The following is a 20,594-nucleotide window of genomic DNA, read 5'->3' as shown; positions in this document are numbered from 1 at the left end:
GCTACCAGTCGGTAGTCATTTAAGTAGGTTACCTTAGTGTTCTTGGGCACAGGGACTATGGTGGTCTGCTTGAAACATGTTGGTATTACAGACTCAGACAGGGAAAGGTTGAAAATGTCAGTGAAGCCACTTGCCAGTTGGTCAGCGCATGCTCAAAGTACTCGTCCTGGTAATCTGTCTGGCCCAGCAGTCTTGTGAATGTTGACCTGTTTAAAGGTCTTACATCCGCTGCAGAGAGCGTGATCACACAGTCATCTGGAACAGCTGATGCTCTCATGCATGTTTCAGTGTTACTTGCATCGACGCGAGAATATAAGTTATTTAGCTCGTCTGGTAGGCTCGTGTCACTGGGCAGCTCTCGGCTGTGCTTCCCTTTGTAGTCTGTAATAGTTTGCAAGCCGTGCCACAGCCGACGAGTATTGGAGCCGGTGTAGTATGATTCGATCTTAGTCCTGTATTGATGCTCTGTTTGTTTGATGGTTCGTCGGAGGGCATAGCAGGATTTCTTATAAGCTTCCGGGTTAGAGTCCCGCTCCTTGAAAGTGGCAGCTCTACCCTGTAGCTCAGTGCGAATGTTGCCTGTAATCCATGGCTTCTGGTTTGGGTATGTACGTACAGTCACTGAGGGGACAACATCATCGATTAACTTATTGATGAAGCCAGTGATTGATGTGGTGTACTCCTCAATGGCATTGGAAGAATCCCAGAACATATTCCAGTCTGTGATAGCAAAACAGTCCTGTAGTTTAGCATCTTCTTCATCTGACCACTTTTTTATAGACCAAGTCACTGGTGCTTCCTGCTTTAATTTTTGCCTGTAGGCAGGAATCAGGAGGATAGAGTTATGGTCAGATTTGCCAAATGGAAGGTGAGGGAGAGCTTTGTACGTGTCTCTGTGTGTGGAGTAAAGGTGGTCTAGAATTGTTTTCTTCCTCTGGTTGCATATTTAACATGCTGATAGAAATGAGGTAAAACTGATTTAAGTTTCCCTGCATTAAGGTCCCCGGCCACTAGGAGCACCGCAACTGGATGAGCGTTTTCCTGTTTGCTTATGCCGTAATACAGCTCATTGAGTACAGTTTTAGTGCCAGAAAAAACACAGATGAAAACTCTCTCTGTAGATGTGTGGTCAACGGCTTATCATGAGATACTCTACCTCAGGCTAGCAAAACCCAGAGACTTCCTTAGATATCGTGCACCAGCTATTGTTTACAAAAATGCATAGACCCCCGTCCTGTGTCTTATCAGAGGCTGCTGTTATGTCCTGCCGATAGAGTGTATAACCCGCCAGCTGTATGTTCTTAATGTCGTCGTTCAGCCACAACTCGGTGAAACATAAGATATTACAGTTTTTAATGTCCCGTTGGTAGTATATACCTGCTTTTAGTTCGTCCCATTTATTTTCCAGCGATTGAATGTTAGCTAGCAGGACGGAAGGCAAGGGCAGATTAGCCACTCGTCACCTGATCCTCACAAGGCATCCTGATCTGTTTCCGCGAAACCTACGTTTCCTTTTCCAGCAAATCACAAGGATCTGGGCCTGGTCGGGTGTAGGTAGTTTATCCCTTGCGTCCGACTCATTGAAGAAGAACTCCTCGTCCAATTTGAGGTGAGTAATCCCAGTTCTGACGTCCAGAAGCTCTTTTCGGCCATAAGAGATGGTAGCAGCAACATTATGTACAAAACAAGTTATGAACAAAGCAACAACAAAAAAAATCCAAATAAATGGTTGGATAAGAGCCAATAAGACGGCAGCTCTACACTCCGGCTCCATCTATTCCAAATTCTGGGGAATTTGAAATGGTTGTGGCTGTTTTTACTTCATAACTGTTCGATTCCTGTGTATATTTACTAATTTACAGTAGTAGTCTGAAAGCGTGTAAAAAAATATATATATTGATTGCTATTAAATAGCATTTCCAGTTTGAACTGGAACACCTGGTATAACCGGAAGGGGCTTGCAATTTTCAGCAGTGTAGGTTTACTTGAATTTACTCGACTTTAATAAATGAACCAATATTATAATTTGAGTGGAGTGATGATGCAGGTGATGCAGATGCAGGTTTCAGGTGATGCAATTTGTGTCGTGAAATTATATTTTTTCCTGATTTAATTTAGGTGAATACAAGAAAACCAAAAGATCTAAGTTGTTTGAGGTTATTTCAAATCAATGTGCATTTAAGGAGTTTATGAGAAGTTTTCATTCTATCACTGACTTTTTCATGAGTCCTTTGTAATGGTTCACTACAATGGGGTCGGCAAGTCTCTATTTAACCTTGGATTTGGCTCAAGTATTTGGACAGTAACCTGCTCTGCCTCCCATTGCAGGGGCAAGTGTTGTGGAACACAGCAGCTCTAGCAACCAACCCCTTTTCCTTGGATAGTGGACAGACCAGATATATACAGTTGAGATGTTTTGGCACTGGCCTACAGAAAATACCTCATAATGTCAAAGTGGAAATATGTTTTTAGAAATGTTTATAAATTAATAAAAAATTTAAAGCTGAAATATCTTGAGTCAATAAGTGTTCAGCCCTTTTATGGCAAGCCTAAATAAGTTCAGGAGTAAAAATGTGCTTAACTAGTCACATAATGAGCTGCATTTTGAATGACTACCTCATCTCTGTACCCCACACATACAATAATCTGTAAGGTCCCTCAGTCGAGCAGTGAATTTGAAAAACAGATTTAACCAAAAAGACCAGGGAGGTTATCCAATGCCTCACAAAGAAGGACACCTATTAGTAGATCGGTAAAAATAGGGTTAGCTGACATTGAATAACCCTTTGAGCATGGTGACGTTATTAATTACACTTTGGATACACACTTTGGATTGTGTGTCAATACACCGAGTCAATACAAAGATACAAGCGTTCTTCCTAAATTGCCGGAAGGGAAGGAAGCCAGGTCAATGGTGACTTTAAAACAGTTACAGAGCTTAATGGCTGTGATAGCAGAAAACTGAGGATGGATCAACAACACTGTAGTTACTTCACAATACTAACCTAATTGACAGAGTGAAAAGAAGGAATCCTGTACAGAATAACATGCATCCTGTTTGCAACAAGACACAAAAAATGTGGCAAACCAATTCACTTTTTGCCCTGAGTACAAAGTGTTATGTTTGGGGAAAATCCAATATAACACATTACTGAGTACCACGCTCCATATTTAAAACATATTGGTGGCTGCATCATGTTATGGTATGCTTGTAATCGTTAAGCACTGGGGAATTTTTTAGGATAAAAATAAATGGAATGGAGTTAAGCATAGGCAAAATCCTAGAGGAAAACCTAGTTCAGTCTTCTTTTGCCCAGACACTGGGAGAAGAATTCGCCTTTCAGCAGGACAATAACCTAAAACCCAAGGCCAAATCTACACTGGAGTTGCTTACCAAGAATACAGTGAATGTTCCTGCATCGCCGAGTTACAGTTTTGACTTAAATCTGCTTGAAATTGTATGGCAAGACTTGAAAATGGTTGTCCGGCAATGATCAACAACCAATTTGACAGAGCTTGAAGAGTTTTTTAAATAATAATGGGCTAATATTGTACAATCCAGGTGTGCAAAGCTCTTAGAGACTTACCCAGAAAGACTCACAGCTGTAATCACTGCCAAAGTTGTTTCTAACATGTATTGACTCAAGGGTGTGAGTACTTATATAAATGAGATATTTCTGTATTTCATTTTCAATAAATTTGCAAAAATGTCTTCAAACATGTTTTCACTTTGAATTCTGGCTGTAATACAACAAAATGTAGAATATGTTAAGGGGTATGAATATTTTTTAAAGGCACTGTAGCTGTTCAAATGCTCCTGAATAGAATATCTGGGTGGTCAGATTTATCCTTTGTCCTTTTGAGACAGACGAGTGACATCATTTCGCCAGTGCCTTGCTCTTCCACAGGGGGCTTACTACACTGTAAAGGTGAGGGAGTGAATTTGACAGTAACTTACAGGCAGCTCAGTGGCAAGTACATTTCTGTATTTCATATTGCAGTACAGCTACTGTAATCGAAATACAGTATGTAAGCAAGCACTATGTAATGACACACAGTACAATACCGTAGAATTGACTGTATAATACTGTGAAAAAGTCAATGCTACCATAATCATAATGAGTGAATGAATGAAATTCATTGAGGGGAGGGGATTGTATTTCACAGTATTTTACTGTAATTACACGGAATTGGTGCAAGCAGGTTGGCTGCTAGGTATTGCGTTTACATATTACAGCATAGGGGAGAGTGGGGTAAGCTGAGCCATTTCTTACATTCAGAGTCACTATGTCAAGGGAAATATATTTTCTTTCTAACAAAGATATCTCCATATATTTCAGGATGTTGTGTATCCCTGGAAATAATCACAATTCATGTAAACATAACAGTTTTGAAAACATAGCTTGTACAAAAAAGTGGTCTCTTGGCACAACTTACCCCGGATATGGGGTAAGTCGCGTAAAAGGACAGGGTAAGTTGAGCCGCCTTGGGGTACGTGGGTGATGGAGTCCTGTGACAGTGGGTCATAGTGCTGGTAGGTCAAAGTTTAATTTGTGGAATGGGTTTTGGTATATTGTTTATCTTAAATGTATGCCAACATTCAGATATAGATCTCTCAGTTCAATATCACTTACCCTTCCATTTCTTGACCAGTTGTCTGGGACAGGGACGTTGTTTCGATGTGCCAATTCGTAGAAACGTTCTCTGCATTTGAGGCTACTAAGCCCATGAAACTGGTCTGCGAAATTCTTGATATATTTAGGAAGCTCAGACTCCATGTCATCAGATAAGACCTCGTGTTCCTCTGCTACTCTCTCATAGCCTCTCTTTCGCACAGATACTGTACATGTTCTGTTTTCTTTTTTTGTCAATGTACCTCTTCAGTGTCATCCAGTCTATTTATTCATCCCTTAGTGCTGCTCAAATGGACTTTATCCCTTCTCTCACGTCGTTGGCTGCTCTCTGAAGAACCTCAAAGGGGGCTAGACCCCTGCTTATTTTACATTTCTATATACACAGGGCATGATGATGTCTGCTCTGTAACAATACAAATGTTGAGTTCATATGCATGCCATATTGCAAAAATACTATGCATATTATGCATAAAACAGACCAAATATAATCATAATTTGTATGGTATAGTGGCCATTGGCTCAACTGGCCCCAAGGCAAACATTTTGACTACATTAGCCCACACAGCTACAAGGATGCACTTTCATACTAGGTTTAGGACCTTATATTGTAGCTTAAAGAGAACCCAACTGATGTATGAAACAATCTAAAACAATCTACTTTGCTTTAGATTCAAGCATCATGAAACCTATAACACAATCAATTATTTTAACTTTGTTCAAATACGTTTTTTGGACCTAACTTGCTTACCACTTTTTCTATGTGGTTTCTTCCTCCACAGACTCCATCAAATGATATACCTCTTCCTAAATATTCGGCCGAATGATTCATTCTCTTTATGGTTTCCTAGAAACAAGGGGTGGCACAACTAAAACTTTTGCTCAACTTACACCGCTCTCCCCTATCAATGAATATTTGGTGTTTTATATCACTTGCACTTATAGAGGCCTGAACAAAGGCTTCCAAACTGGCAGCAACTACAGAGCAAAACAGACCAAAAGAACATAGCAAAATGCTCAACCTGTACAGGTTTAAGTCTTGTTGCCACTTCAATCTGTCCCCTATACATGGAGCATTCTAACCACACAATATAGCCTCTTACAAGGCACTCCTCAAAATATGTTAATGAGACAGATACAACAATACCATGCACCCACTAGCGGTCAAAATGTTTTTGGTGCTCCAAAAATTCAGTGCGTTACTGTATGCTGTGGGGTGGAATAACAGTACCATTTGAAATACAGCAATTCTTTCCCACCACACACAACATTTTCCCACAATGCACCAAAATGTACAGTATGCTGCAGTAAAACGTTTCACAGTATTTTAATGTTGATAATACCCCAAATGAACGTATAAATTACAGTTTTCCATTACATTGTAGGGTGGATGGCCGCCACTCTCTCAGCATCCCAGTTGGGTCACTAAGGATGAGGGACTTTTCAGTATGAGACAAAATAGCCCATGATTATGTCCCATCGCCCCCTTAATCTGAGACAAAGGGCTCTCCGTCATTGGAGTAGACCCGTCACCTCTCGCCCCAGACACTACGCTGGTGCGTATAGGGAGAGTAATGGGGAGATATTCACCACCCATAGGGTGGGGGAAGTCCAGGAGGACTGAACGGTACCGGATTGACCTCCAGGGTTCCGGCATGCTCATATTGAATACCATTCTCTGCCTTTTCTGCAGCGTTGTCACATCCTTTTCAGGACGGATGGCATGACTGCACTGGCGTGTATCAACTGGCTCACCAGAAGCGATAGCCAAGGAAGCGCTGGTTAGCGGAGTTAATGCTACTCTTTTACAACCAGCCCTAGCAGCTCCCGTTAAGCAGAGGTCTACTGACCCAAGAGAACAGAGAGACCATACAGAGTGCCAGGGCCCTTTCCACACGCTCACTGTATAATGAAGTGGCATGTGATATGTCGTTTTATGAAGGGTGCACGTCGCTTACGCCCAGTGCCAAATCCTTTAGTCCCATTTTGGGTCATGTGCTTGAGGCTACTTCGGAGCAGCCATTTGAGCTACTGGAATGCATTGAGCTCTCTCTTTCAAACCACTTTACCATAGCCTTTATGTCCACAAAGTGAGTGAGTGAGCTGTTTGCACTGTCAGTCCACCACTCGTGCCTGCAATTTGCCACAGGGTTATCCAAGGTTACCTTACAGCCTAACTATAATAGCCTCACTTTGGAGCTTTTTTATTTTTCTTCCACAGAAGAAGAGCGTCTCAATTGTATATGTCCATTACGCGATGTACGCACCTACTGTACATTGACATGATGAGGGCTTTACGGAGGAGCAACCAGCTCTTTGTCTCCTGGGCACCTCTCCACACGGGTAGCCCCTCTCTCGTCAACGGCTATTCCATTGGATAATGGAGGCTGCCATATTAGCCTAAGGGCCCATGGACGTTCTCAAACCGTTCTCAAACTGCCCTCTACCGGCAGTGCAATAGTGGTGCCCTAAAGTTATGATGAGCCCAGTCATTCTGGACCGGAGGCTAATGACTGTTTAGTCTAAATTACACTATAGGGCCTGGAAATACGATGACATTACTAAAGTAGTCAAATATTTAGTAGGAAACAACTTTGCCAGCATTATCATGTCATCAAATGTACTTTAGACAGATGGCAATGTTGTCATTAGCTAGCAAAGTTAATCATAAATAGCTAGAAATGCTAATGTTAGCAAGATAAAAGGTTTTCCTACAAATTTTTTGCCTCCCTTTGAATGCACTTTTGCTGAAATCTTCATCAGCGCTCGTTGACGATGCATTAAGTTGAATGCTCAGTTGGGCATCAGTCCAAAACTAATGTTTCAAACAATATTGAATAGGTGAATACCTTTATGAGGTTTTACTGACTGGAGGTCACTGCGCTTTCCTGGCACATACGTTCCTCAGTGTCGGAGCCTCTGAGGGGTGATACTGTCGGGACTGTTTTGGCTTCGGAGAGCATATCTGTGATACAGTAGTGGGCTATATCCCATTGTGAGCTACCAAAACTAATATTTCAAAGAGAACGTAAAGGGATACTTCAAGATTTTGGCAATGAAACCCTTGATCTACTACCCCAGCGTCAGATAATCTTGCGGATATCATTTTTATGTCTCTGTGTCCAGTATGAAGGAAGATAGAGGTATTTTCGTAAGCCAATGCTAACTAGTGTTAACGCAATGACTGGAAGTCATAGACTAACACTAATTAGCAATTGTGCTAACGCTAGTTAGAAACTTCCTTCAAACTACACGCAGAGACATAAAAATCGTATGATCTTGTTCATCTGACTGGGGAAGTAGATAAAGGGCTTCATTGACAAAATTCCAAAGTGTCCCTTTGAGGTTACTGTTGTAACCCCGGGTTGTCTGATAGTAGAGTGAGGCATCTCACCGTGCTTCCCTGTTTGCAAGCGTGTGAGGGCGAAATATATGCTTGAAAATGACCAGAAGGCAGGTCCGACAGATGTTGTGTGATCTGAGCCTCTATAGTGATCCACCTTAGGAGACATCTTTCATTGTGAGATACCTCACTCTATTATCAGAGAACCAGGGTTACGAAAGTAACCTTAAGTTTTCCATTACAGTGTTTATTTTAGACTATGACAGACAAACAGATGCGATCGACCAATTAACTAAAAGAGACATTTGATCAGATTCTCTGGTAGGCGCGGCCTACCTGGTACCCCTAACTCAAACTCAGCTCAAATGTTATAAGTCGAAACGGTCTTCTGTCTCAGTGTCACACATCTTTTGGCCATGTGTCGGACTCACTCTCGCTCATGATGTATTCGTTCCAGTCGAAGCCCTTACTGCCATTGGCCAGGAAGTTCTCAGTGGAGTTGATTGGCCAGATGACACATTTCTGCCGCAGGTTGCCCATGAAGAGCTGTAGTCCAATCAAGGCGAAGACACTGAGACAGAAGACCGTGAGGATCATAACGTCTGACAATTTCTTCACCGATTGAACTAGAGCACCGACGATGGTCTTGAGTCCTGGAGGGAGGAACCGGACATATGCATTCATACACACACACATACGTGCACACACACACACACACGTATGTATGTGTTTGTGTACACACATACATATAAAACACACAAGCACACATACATACACACAAACAAAGAGAAATGGGCATTTCTGGAAAGTACAAGCTTAGCTATTAATTATTTGTATAGAGTTTATATAGTAGTAATACAGTGGTAGTACAGTAGTCCATCTCATAAAAGTGCATTTGTTCAAGTTAACATCAAACCAAAACTATTGCTGTGTTTTGAATTACCAACATCTAAATTTGGACAGGTATAACAGAAGTATTCTAAACTGCAGGCGTATGTGTAATAATAATAATAATAATAATGCTTATGGTTGATATATTTTCCTCTATTTTCCATGAAGAAAAATGTATTCAAGTCAAAAACTTTGATACCTCAATGGTGATTGTGTTCCATATTGTTAGTTACTGTTAAGTTATATTTAACTAAATTATAGCGAGAATAGGATCCTTGATAACTACGTCAAACAATAGCACAATAATTAAAGACACATACAAAACAGCCAGAAGATGGTCAGATATTCAGGCACCTTAAACACCACAACATAGAAACACAACAACATTGAGACTGCCCCTACATGAGATTTCCATAAGACTGACACACTTCAGTGACGATCAGAATACTCCTCAAATGTTCTAAATCAACAAAATTACACTGAGGCAGGCTACATCAAAATGATTCTAAAACCTAATGGGTGATGTAGTTGTGGAGGGATACCAATTTAGGAATTGTTTATGTTAATTTATAACATTATGTGAATAAATGTTTTATGTCATTTAGATGCCCTTATGTTATTTTTCTGTTCAAGTCCGGGTTTCACAGGCAGTGTAGAACATCCTTGGAAACAGTAGGGCCACTCTCATATAAAATATATGGAAACAACTACAAAATATCCACCAGATTGACCAAACACAGCAGCACAGCACAACGAAGAGAGAGCGTAGGACTGGGCTCAGTCAGAGGAGGAAGAAGTGAGAAGAGAAGAGAGGACAGGTGAGGGAGGCAAGGGTTAGGGGGACAAGGGTTAGGGGGGACAAGAAGAAATGACAGGTTGCATGCAGGTCATTTAAACGCCAAGGCTAAAGGAATTGACTCCATGTCATCATCACCTGTCTGTCTGGCAACCGGAATGGTGACTTAGCTTGGTTCCCATGGTTAGAATGGTTCCCATCCTAGGCACCCCCATCATGTCCCACTGGTGCTGTGTGGTGTGATCTCCACTGGGTGAGCCTTTTAGGCTGGGGCCCCTTTAGATCAGAGGCCTACACTGGAGACTGAGCCAACACTACTTACTGGACTAGATGTATTTTATGCACAAATTCACATTCACTTCCTGCCCCAGACACTTGTTCAACAACACTTTTGCACCATTAGAGTGTTCTGCAGTTGAAGTTACTACAAAATCTCAAAAGGCTAACAGATACTGGGAACAAATAATGAGTCAGTGTGGTGTGTGTTACATAAAACCGAACTGATTTACAATCCAACACTTCCAATGGTGCAATGTATAAACTGCCCCTGGGCCAATATCTCAACTCCCCCAGAGAAAGAGCCTTCAGTTGGATCTCCAATGTATAAACTGCCCCTGGGCCAATATCTCAACTCCCCCAGAGAAAGAGCCTTCAGTTGGATCTCCAATGTATTTGCATATCATTGTGTTTATGTTCTTTAATTCATTTCTCTGTTGTGTTTATGCCTTATTTTCCCAGGATAAACAGAAACGAGAAGTCCACATTCAGGATTCACTGCTATAGTCATATCTGAATGGAATTCAAAGTAAAGAAGCTCCTTTAAAAGCCAGTTGTAAGATAAAAAAGCAGGTATCTTGAAAAGCTTCATGCAGCGTATAATGTGTTGTCAAACTAGGCTTGGCAGTCTTAAGAAAGGAAATGTTCTTCAGAGTGCTCTGTTATTGTCAGGGGATAATTGTTTTCATACAGAAACGTGATGTGTTTTAAGTCTGTGGCATAGATACATCAGTGTTTAAGATTGTGACAACAACTAAGGTAGAAATTTGAACCCAAACTAATCAAATGTCCTAAACATTATGTATTCACCTGCAGTACCAGTTAAAAGTACCAGTCAAAAGTACCAGTCAAAAGTTCCCTGTGGACAGTACCTGTCCAACAGAGAGTGATAATGTGTTCATAGCCACCAAATGAATGAATATACAGTATCATTCAAAAGTTTGGACACACCTACTCATGCAAGGGTTTTTCTTTATTTTTACTATCTTCTACATTGTAGAATAATAGTGAAGACATCAAAACTATGAATTGACACATATGGAATCATGTAGTAACCAAAAAAGTGTTTCAAATATATTTTAGATTTGAAATTCTTCAAAGTAGCCACCCTTTAACTTGATGACAGCTTGCACACTCTTGAAGAAACACAATCACCTTTTTTGGTTACTACATGTTTCCATATGTCTTATTTCATAGTTTTGATGTCTTCACTATTATTATACAATGTAGAAAATAGTACAAATAAAGAAAAACCCTTGAATGAGAAGGTGTGTCCAAACTTTTGAATGATACTGTATATTCATTCAGTTGGTGGCTATGAACACATTATCACTCTCTGTTGGATAGTGAATCGAACCTCTCTGAAGTCTGAAGAGATACTCATGCATGGTCGAAATAAGAAATGCTTACAAATACAATGTGTGAGTGTGAAACCCTTGTCTATCACTTTGACTTTGAGGTTAAGATGGCAATAATAATAACTATTCTTTAGTTTTTTTTAAATGTGAACAATATAATTTCTACTGTTCCTCATACTAAGACTCTGAGTTTTCCCTAACCAAGGGAGGGTTATCAACTAGACCCTGAAGTTTTACCTGGGGGGAAAGTCGGGCTCCTACCCATACTATCTGGTGTCAATATACTGTATGAGGCTGTTAATGTCACTTTGAGGGAGACTACTATTAAAATAATTATACGAAATTTGATGTGTATCCCACCCACTTATTTTAGGCTGTTTGTCTTTTAGTATGTTATATCAGGGCCACCTTTTCCACTTTACACCACAAGACCGCAAGTAGACTGCTAAGCCTATCAAAAATGTATTGCTACCATTTTTGATTGTTTGAAAAAGAAAAAGTAAACAAAACAGGTATCATTTCTGATGCATCCTCTTTAAGAGTCTAAAGTAATAAGAAATGATGCGAATCCAATTCATGAGAAATCAAAATAAGCTCAGCCTTAGTATGTAAATGGGAGTCTCACCTGGAATGACTGAAATAGTTTTCAATGCTCGGAGAACCCTGAACGTTCTCAGCGCCGAGACATTCCCCAGGTCCACAAATTCTGTTACATATCTGTAACGGGGTAGGATCACACACAGAACAAAACACCATGACACAAAAAACAAACGGTAACACACACACAAACCCACAGATCAAAAGCGCGGACGCGCAAGTGCCTGACACCAGCACCCCACCAGAAGATGACCGGCAGGAGGAGTGGACACCACAGCGCGCGAGAGAGAAGCACCTATCCCTCCAGGAGAGAGGAGCGAAGGTGGAAGAGGAAAGGAAAGGAAACGGAAACAAAACCACACCTACAGTGCCTTCAGAAAGTATTCATACCCCTTAACTTATTTCACATTTTGTTGTGTTACAGCCTGAATAACAAATGGACTGAATATTGTTTTTCTTCACCCATCTACACACAATAGCCCATAATGACAGTGAAAACATGTTTTTAGGAATCTCTAGCAAATTTATTGAAAATGAGATGCAAAAATATCTAATTTACATAAGTATTCACACCCCTGAGTCAATACATGTTATAGATTCCTCTTTGGCAGTGTTTACAACTGTGAGTCTTTCTGGGTAAGTCTCTAAGGGGCCGATCCAGACCAAACAATGTATGCCTTTACTACGCACGCCTTTCCTACGCACTTATCAGTATTTGGTATTTAGACTTGCCTTATTCAACAGCATAATGCGCTCTGCAGGTGTGGCTACCTTCTGAGCTCTGAATACATTTCATTCAACCATTGAAAACCCTCCCACTTGCTGGCCAACAGATTTTCTTGTGGAGTTTTCATTCAATGGGGTTTTCAGTACTTTTATCTTAAGCCATCCCTTTAAATATGGTTCACCTTTAATTCAAATTTGGTCGACAGACTACATACAATACATAGTGAGAACGGGTTCAGAAAATAGGGACCAATGAATGAAATCCATCTATACATATTTGTCTCCGTTTCAGCACCAACTGGTAGATATAAAAATACTTTTATATCGTTTTTTTTTGGGAGAGCCTTTATGGACGACAGTTTTATGTTGATAACTAAAACATATAGTGGTTTTATTCATCCTGAAAGTTGTGATAGTCAATCCATCACTATGAAAAAGGGGCCTCAATACATGTCATGTTGATGTGATTTTCATATGGTTGGTTTCACACTCATCTTCACGGATCATAAAGAAAAATCATCTGAAACAATTGCTATGTGTATTTATAATCCCCTTCTCCAAACTGATCACTACTTTGCCTAGCTCTTATCAATAAATCCTATCAAGTTGTAAATTATAATGCATGGAGAATGGTGGTATTGATATCAACAACAAATGGTAGGTTCGCTAGACATTGTTCATGGTTTCACACGTAAAGGTGTTGGAATTATTAGGGAAGTAAGTCAAAGTCAGAATACAGCTTATCTGTAGACACTGTTGGGGTTCGTTTCCTTGTTCCTTGTCAATCATTGGCTCATTGGTGAAATTAGCATTATGACAATATCTTTAATTAAATAATTAAAAATCCTTTATTAATGCAATTGCAGACAGAAGTTGACAACAGGAACATAACGCATGTTTCCGAGTAAGTTCTGCAAAATATAAAAGGTCCCAATTTATTTGATTAAACCCGAAGTCCAGCCCTAGTGATGTCACTGCCTATCATTATCTTCTCCTCCTGAGACCAAAACCATGCCTACTCAACACTAAAACTCTTGTTTATATAGCTATCTAAAAGCTTAGCAGTAAATGTCCAAGTTGATTTATAGTGGAATGTCTGACTAATCTCTTATCTCTTACACTCCCCTGCAGAGTTCTGTCTTCACAGTCACACATTTCTCAGACAGTTTCTTCGTAAGAGGCAGAGAGCCTAGAAAAGTACTGTAGAACAATATTAAACCTCATAATGTATATATATTGTTCATCTGTAGTCAAGGACCCTATAAATGTAAGGAGGGAGGGGACTTATAACCCCTCCCCTTCTATTAATACAACATAAGCATAATCAATTATTATAATACATCAAACATTTGGTACAGCCCCTATCATGACCCCTAGGTGAACCCCTTTAAACACACTTCCGCCACACCTTCATTTATTCAAGCTCCACCTAAAACTAATAATGGGTGAATAGCATACTATTCTCGTGCTTAAATTCAAGGTCAGAATATGCATATAGAGAAAAGCACATAAAAAGGGAATTACATTCAATTTGGTGCACTTAACTCAGGTCAGAATATGGGCCTATGAGCTTTGCACACCTGGATTGTACAATATTTCCGCATTATTCTTTTTAAAATTCTTCAAGCTCTGTCAAGTTGTTATTGATCATTGTCAGACAGCCATTTCCAAGTCTTGCCATACATTTTCAAAAGTCAAAACAGTCAAAACTGTAACTAGGCCACTCAGGAACATTCAATGTTGTCTTTTTAAGCTACCCCAGTGCATATTTAGCCTTGTGCCTTAGGTTATTGTCCTGCTGAAAGGTGAATTTGTCATCCCGTGTCTGTTGGAAAGCACACTGAACAAGGTTTCCCTCTAGGATTGTGTGTGTGCTTAGCTCTATTCTGTTTATTTTTATCCCCCCAAAAAACTCCCTAATCCTTGTCAATGACAAGCATACACATAACATGATGCAGCCACCACCATTCTTGAAAATATGAAGAGTGGTACTCAGTGATGTGTTGGATTTGCTTTTAGGTTCATAATTTTTTTAAGTTTTACTTTAGTGCCTTATTGCAAACAGGGGTTGTACTGTGGAGTAACTACAATGTTATTGATCCATCCTCAGTTTATCCTATCACAGCTACTCTGTAACTGTTTTAAAGTCAGCATTGGCCTCATGGTGAAATCCCTGAGCAGTTTCCTTCCTCTCCGGCAATTTAGTTAGGAAGGACACCTGTATCTTTGTAGTGACTGTGTGTATTGATACACCATCCATAAGTGTAATTAATAACTTCACCATGCTCAAAGGAATATTCAATGTCTACTTTTTTTTATACCCATCTACCAATAGGTCTTCTTCTTTGTGAGGCATTGGAAAACCTGCCTGGTCTTTATGGTTGAATCTGTGTTTGAAATTTACTGTTCGACTGAGGGACCTTACAGATAATTGTATGTGCAGAGATGAGGTAGTCATTCAAAAATCATGTTTAACACTATTATTGCACATTCCATGCAAATTATTATGTGACTTGTTGAGCAAATTCTTACTCCTAAACTTATTTAGGCTTGCCACAACAAAGTGGTTGAATATTATTGACTCATGACATCTTTCATTTGTAATTCATTTGTAAAAAACATCTAAAAACATAATTGCACTTTGACATTATGGGGTATTGTGTGTAGGCCAGTGACACAAATCTCAATTTAATCCATTTTAAATTTAGGCTGTAATACGACAAAATGTGCAAAAAGTCAAGGGGTGTGAATAATTTCTGAAGGCACTATAACACTGACCCATCGTGACTCCCCTGCCCGAACACACACACATGCATAGTCTTACCTGGGATAACAGAAATTGTTTTCACAACCCTGAACGTACGCAGAGCTGACAAATTGCCTAGGTTTACAAACTGTGTTATATACCTGCAGAGTGGTTCAGATCACAGTTACTCAACAGCCATTACAGAATGAGAGACAGAAGGCAGAGTTGGGGTCAATGCCATTTCAATTCAGTCAATTCAATAAGTAAACTGAAATTGCAATTGCATTTTTTTTTCTTGTTGAAAAGAACTGAGAAAAAATGGAATTGGAAGTACAGTTTACTTCCTGAATTGACTGAATTGAAACAGAATTGACCCCAACCTTAAAATAAAAAAAATAAAAAAATGAAATAAAGAAAAAGAAAGGAAGATCGGGGGTAAAATGAAATAAAGAAAAAGAAAGGAAGATAGGGGGTAAAATGAAATAAAGAAAAAGAAAGGAAGATAGGGGGTCAAATGAAATAAAGAAAAAGAAAGGAAGATAGGGGGTCAAAATGAAATAAAGAAAAAGAAAGGAAGATCGGGGGTAAAATGAAATAAAGAAAAAGAAAGGAAGATAGGGGGTAAAATGAAATAAAGAAAAAGAAAGGAAGATAGGGGGTCAAATGAAATAAAGAAAAAGAAAGGAAGATAGGGGGTCAAAATGAAATAAAGAAATACATACATACAATACTCTCTACCTCCATATCCCTATTTGACCCTTACAATAACTAATACTAGTAACATCACAATACTCAGATGTTAACATGCAGGAAAGTCTGATATTGGAGGGACTCACAATAAGATGGAGAAGAAATAAGAGATGGGAGAATCTTAAATCAAATATGGCCCAAAATGTTTCACAATATTACACATGTAAATCAGAGAAAATGTATTGTTGCGGCAGGGCAATCATGCATTGCCAAACTCTAACAATTTCAATATTTGCATAACTTTCAATCATAAAAATCTCCCTTTTACCAAATTCTCAGAGACTGCTATCCCTGTTCATTGAAATCATGTTCTTCGGTAGGATATTTTCCCACCAACATTTTCTATTCTCACTTTGAGTTCTGTGTGTGGCTTTATGCAACGTGTTGTTTATAAAGAGAGAAACAATGGAGTAATCATACATCATACATTTTACACATCTGTATAAGCTCTACATCATTTCAATGAGCTATGTCACTCTCTAGAATTGAATTAGTGAGCCACAACGTTTAAGTGGCTTCTCTTTGAACAAACCCAAACATATGTTTATGTGCCACTCACATAAAACGCAACATTACAAATATACCTGTACTTACATATACTGTATGTTCAATTGATTGATTGACTCAGTTGAATTAATTATATTATGTTGAATTAGTACTTGGAGACGCTTCTACATCTTGGATTATTTTGCATGTTTTGAAATATTCCCTGATATGGAATGTCCTGCCTGGCCCAACCTTGTCACTCTGGTAGAGTTGGAGGTATCGAGAGAGATGGAGGTGTAGAGAGAGACGAAGGTGCAGAGAGAGATGGAACTTTAGAGAGAGGTGGAGGTGTAGAGAGAGGGATACGGGGAAGAGGTGGACTACTTACGCCATAGAGATCACCATGAAGTCCAGCCAGTTCCATGGATCTCGTAGAAAAGTGAACCCGTCTATACAAAAGCCTCGCGCCACAATCTTGGTAAGCGATTCGAAGGTGTAGATACCTGTGAAGGTATACCTAGAGCAAAAGAAGGCGAGAGACAGTGAAAGGGCGAGATATGTGAATAAATGCATACTAGTTTATAAATGTTTTACAAACAGTTTATGAATGTACATAGGGAGTTATAAATCAATACTTACTCTACTATCTTGTTCCATTCTGGAGGATCACTAAACGTCATGAAAACACAGTTGGTCAAAATGGTGCTCATGATGATCATACTGAATACCGTGAGAGGGAAGAGAGTTAAGAAAAGATTGACCATATACAACCCACCACCCATCAACATACTGTAGCAACATGGCTGAATATACTGTGAGACATTACAATGACATATATTCCATCGATGAAAGGACAAAGGAAGGAAGATGTTCCAGAATGATGTGGGACACAAGATCTAGATCAACGCACAAGGATGATTTGGCCTGTATCACTTCTTTTCTGTTTCTTCAACCAATCAAAAGAAAACATCACAATCACGAGCTCCTTCAACCTTAAGATTGTGCACAATACATAGAATAAGTATATGTGCTTTGTCATTTACGCATGATAAACAACAAACTCATAATCTCAAAGCAAGACAATGCACCACTTGAAAGGATATGAGTGTATCAAAATCTTAATTGCTATTCGCCTAAAGAGACTAAAAGGGCTGATGACGTACAAGGAGTCCGTGGCGTGGAAGCGGAAAATTGTTTTCCCTTTGTTTAGGACTATAAACGTCTGTGGAGAGAGAGAGAGAGAGAGAGAGAGAGAGTTGCATTAACAAGAGCAATACAAGTCATGACACATACAGGACATGTATAAAAGACGGTCACTGTGGGCCCCATGCTGAGACAACAGAAATGGAATGTCATGACTATGGTATACCAAGCTGACTGTTCATTGGCTGATCTGATTCCTGAGCTCCTCTCTGAATCTTAGGGCACACAGAGAGGCTCCACCTATTTTATGGAACTTGCTACTTCAGTTTGCCATGTCCTTTCACTGCAAGAATAATTATTTTGTATTACGACTTTAAAAGTTTAAACCCACTTTAACCTGGCACCATTAGGACTGCTCTGTGCATTTCCTCCCAAAAGCAATCAACAAGAGGGTACACCTGATATCGAGATATGAGATATAAACAGAGAATATACAGAGTATACCAAACAGTAAGACCACCTTTCTAATATTGAGTTGTGCCCTCAGAACAGCCTCATTTCAAGAACTGGGTTGCAGTTCTTGACACAAACCGGTGCGCCTACCATTCCACGTTCAAAGGCGCTTCAATCTTTTGTCTTGTCCATTCACCCTCTGGCACACATACACAATACATGTCTCAATTGTCTCAAGATTTAAAAATCCTTCTTTAACCTGCCCCCCCACCCCCTTCATCTACACTGATTGAAGTGGATTTTACAAGTGACATCAATAAGGGACCATAGCTTTCACCTGGATTCACATGGTCAGTCTATGTCATGGAAAGAGCAGGTGTTCTTAACTGTTTTAACACTCAGTGTGTAATGTGATACTGAGGTATAAACAGGGTCTATCCTAAAGATGTGCTAAGTCTAACCTTGTGCTTTATGCACACTCTAGGGCACAGGGTGAACAGCAAAGAGAACCACAACATCTTCTCTCATTATAGAACAGTAAGACAGAGACTTCTAACCTTAAGTCACCCATGATCTTAAAAGTATCTTCCACTAAAGGCCTAGTGTCACGCCCTGACCATAGAGAGCCCTTCGTTCTCTATGGTGTTTAGGTCAGAGCGTGACTAGGGGGGTGTTCTAGTCATTGGTTTTCTATGTTGGTGATTTGTATGGTTCCCAATTAGAGGCAGCTGGTAATCGTTGCCTCTAATTGGGGATCATATTTAGGAAGCCTTTTCTCCCACCTGCTTTGTGGGATATTGTTTTGTGTAAGTGCATTCAGAACCACAGCTTTCGTGGTCGTTGTTTGTTTATTGTTTTTTGAAGATGTGGAACTCAACTCCCGCTGCGCCTTGGTTCGTCCTTTATGACGCCCGTGACACCTAGCACATACACAAGCCTCTTTAACTCATGTAAAGACATATTTCACAAGTATTACAGAACGTGTGAAAAATATATAATGGGATTCAATGCCCAGGTCTGAATAGCCTTATAACAACCCTTTATCCAGAAAATATTATGTTTCAACAACTTGTTGTCCATTTAAATAAGTACCCAACCTCTTTGCACCAGCCTAACTACTGTACCACTTCCAGTTAGAGTAACTAAGAGCCCCTGACTGGCAGTGATGGTAAGAGATCCCAGTGTCGGTGTGTGTTCCTTCTTTCCTGGCTAGGTTTCACCTGTACAGTAACCTCTATAGAAAGGCTGCCTGGCTAGCTGGTGGACGACAGGAGACGGGACAGGAGGAGAAGCTCTTCCCTCTCTCCAGTCTGTGGCCAAATGTCTGTCTTCCTCTCCCAGCTTAAAGCTCTTACTGGAAGAGAACTGCAAATGCTGCAATCGATCAGGCCCAGATCTGCTGACTCCAGCCTCTCAACAACCACTCCCAACCCATAAACAAGCCCCGGCCAAGTGGGGCTGGGGTGATTGTGGTGGGGTTAACTCTGAGAGAAACTGGGGACATTTTGTTAGACCCCACAAAGTCAAATGCTATTTCTAGGGGATTTAGGGTTAAGGTTAGAATTAGTGTTAGAATTAGGTTAAGGGTTACGGTCAGGAGCCAGGGTTAGTTTTAGGGTTAGGAGCTATGGTTAGTTTTAAGGTTAGGGTTATGTTTTAGGGTTAAGGTTAGGGTTTAGGGAAAATCTGATTTTGAATGGGACTGAATTGTCTGTCCCCACAAGGTTAGCACTTGTGTGTTTTTTTATTTCATATTTTATTATTATCCCCATTAGCTACTGCCAAAACAGAAGCTACTCATTCTGGGGTCCACACAAAACTTGACATAATTCATAACATTAATAGACAAGTACATCACAAGGACAGAACTACATTTAAAATAAGAATACAGGCTTCTATACATTTATGCCTTCATAATCATGTCATTCATAGACGCTACTGAATGAAAGTGCAACACATGGAAACGGAAATACAATAACATTACAAATAGGCTGACATTTTTCGCAAAATTCCCCTGATGTGAATAAAGCAACCTTGTTTCACTAAATTCCCCTCATGTGAACAAAGCTACCTTGTTTCTATAGTTACCACCCATAATGGGTATCCTGAGATAAAGTATATACTTTTTACCGTTACCACCCACTATCGGTTTCATTAGGTAAAATGCAACATTCATGAATATGCATAAATCATTTTCACCTCAGCCACAGTGATCAGAGTTAAAGGAGTAGTTCACACAAATTACAAAATACATATTGGTTTCCTTACCCTGTAAGCAGGGTGATTTCGAACAATTGCGTGAAAAATGCTGACTGTTTCCTATGGCTAAAACGTTAGCATGTGGAAACAGTGCCAGGGAAACTAAAACTAAAGCATGGATTGCTGTCATACCTTGTCC

At 39.9% G+C, this 20,594-nt stretch overlaps 1 protein-coding gene across 3 annotated transcripts in view; it reads right to left on the bottom strand.

Moving 5' to 3' along the window:
* The window catches only part of LOC109895278 (sodium channel protein type 8 subunit alpha), a 117,033-nt gene that overhangs the window by 78,137 nt on the left and 18,302 nt on the right, over positions 1-20,594 (bottom strand). For 2 of the 3 annotated variants that reach the window (XM_031822875.1, XM_031822877.1), the window contains exons 1-4: positions 17,240-17,337; positions 16,989-17,117; positions 11,921-12,012; positions 8,406-8,627 (exon numbers count right to left, since the gene is read on the bottom strand). In XM_031822875.1, coding sequence (XP_031678735.1) covers positions 8,406-8,627; positions 11,921-12,012; positions 16,989-17,117; positions 17,240-17,319 — 523 coding nt within the window. In that variant the 5' untranslated portion in view covers positions 17,320-17,337. Of the gene's footprint in view, positions 1-8,405; positions 8,628-11,920; positions 12,013-16,988; positions 17,118-17,239; positions 17,338-17,691; positions 17,823-20,594 lie in introns of those variants that run through there. The other variant, XM_031822881.1, reaches the window with a different exon arrangement.

The sequence above is a fragment of the Oncorhynchus kisutch genome, linkage group LG1, assembly GCF_002021735.2.
Source record: "Oncorhynchus kisutch isolate 150728-3 linkage group LG1, Okis_V2, whole genome shotgun sequence".
NCBI classification, from domain to species: Eukaryota; Metazoa; Chordata; class Actinopteri; order Salmoniformes; family Salmonidae; genus Oncorhynchus; species Oncorhynchus kisutch.
This window is presented reverse-complemented; position numbering and strand designations above follow the sequence as displayed.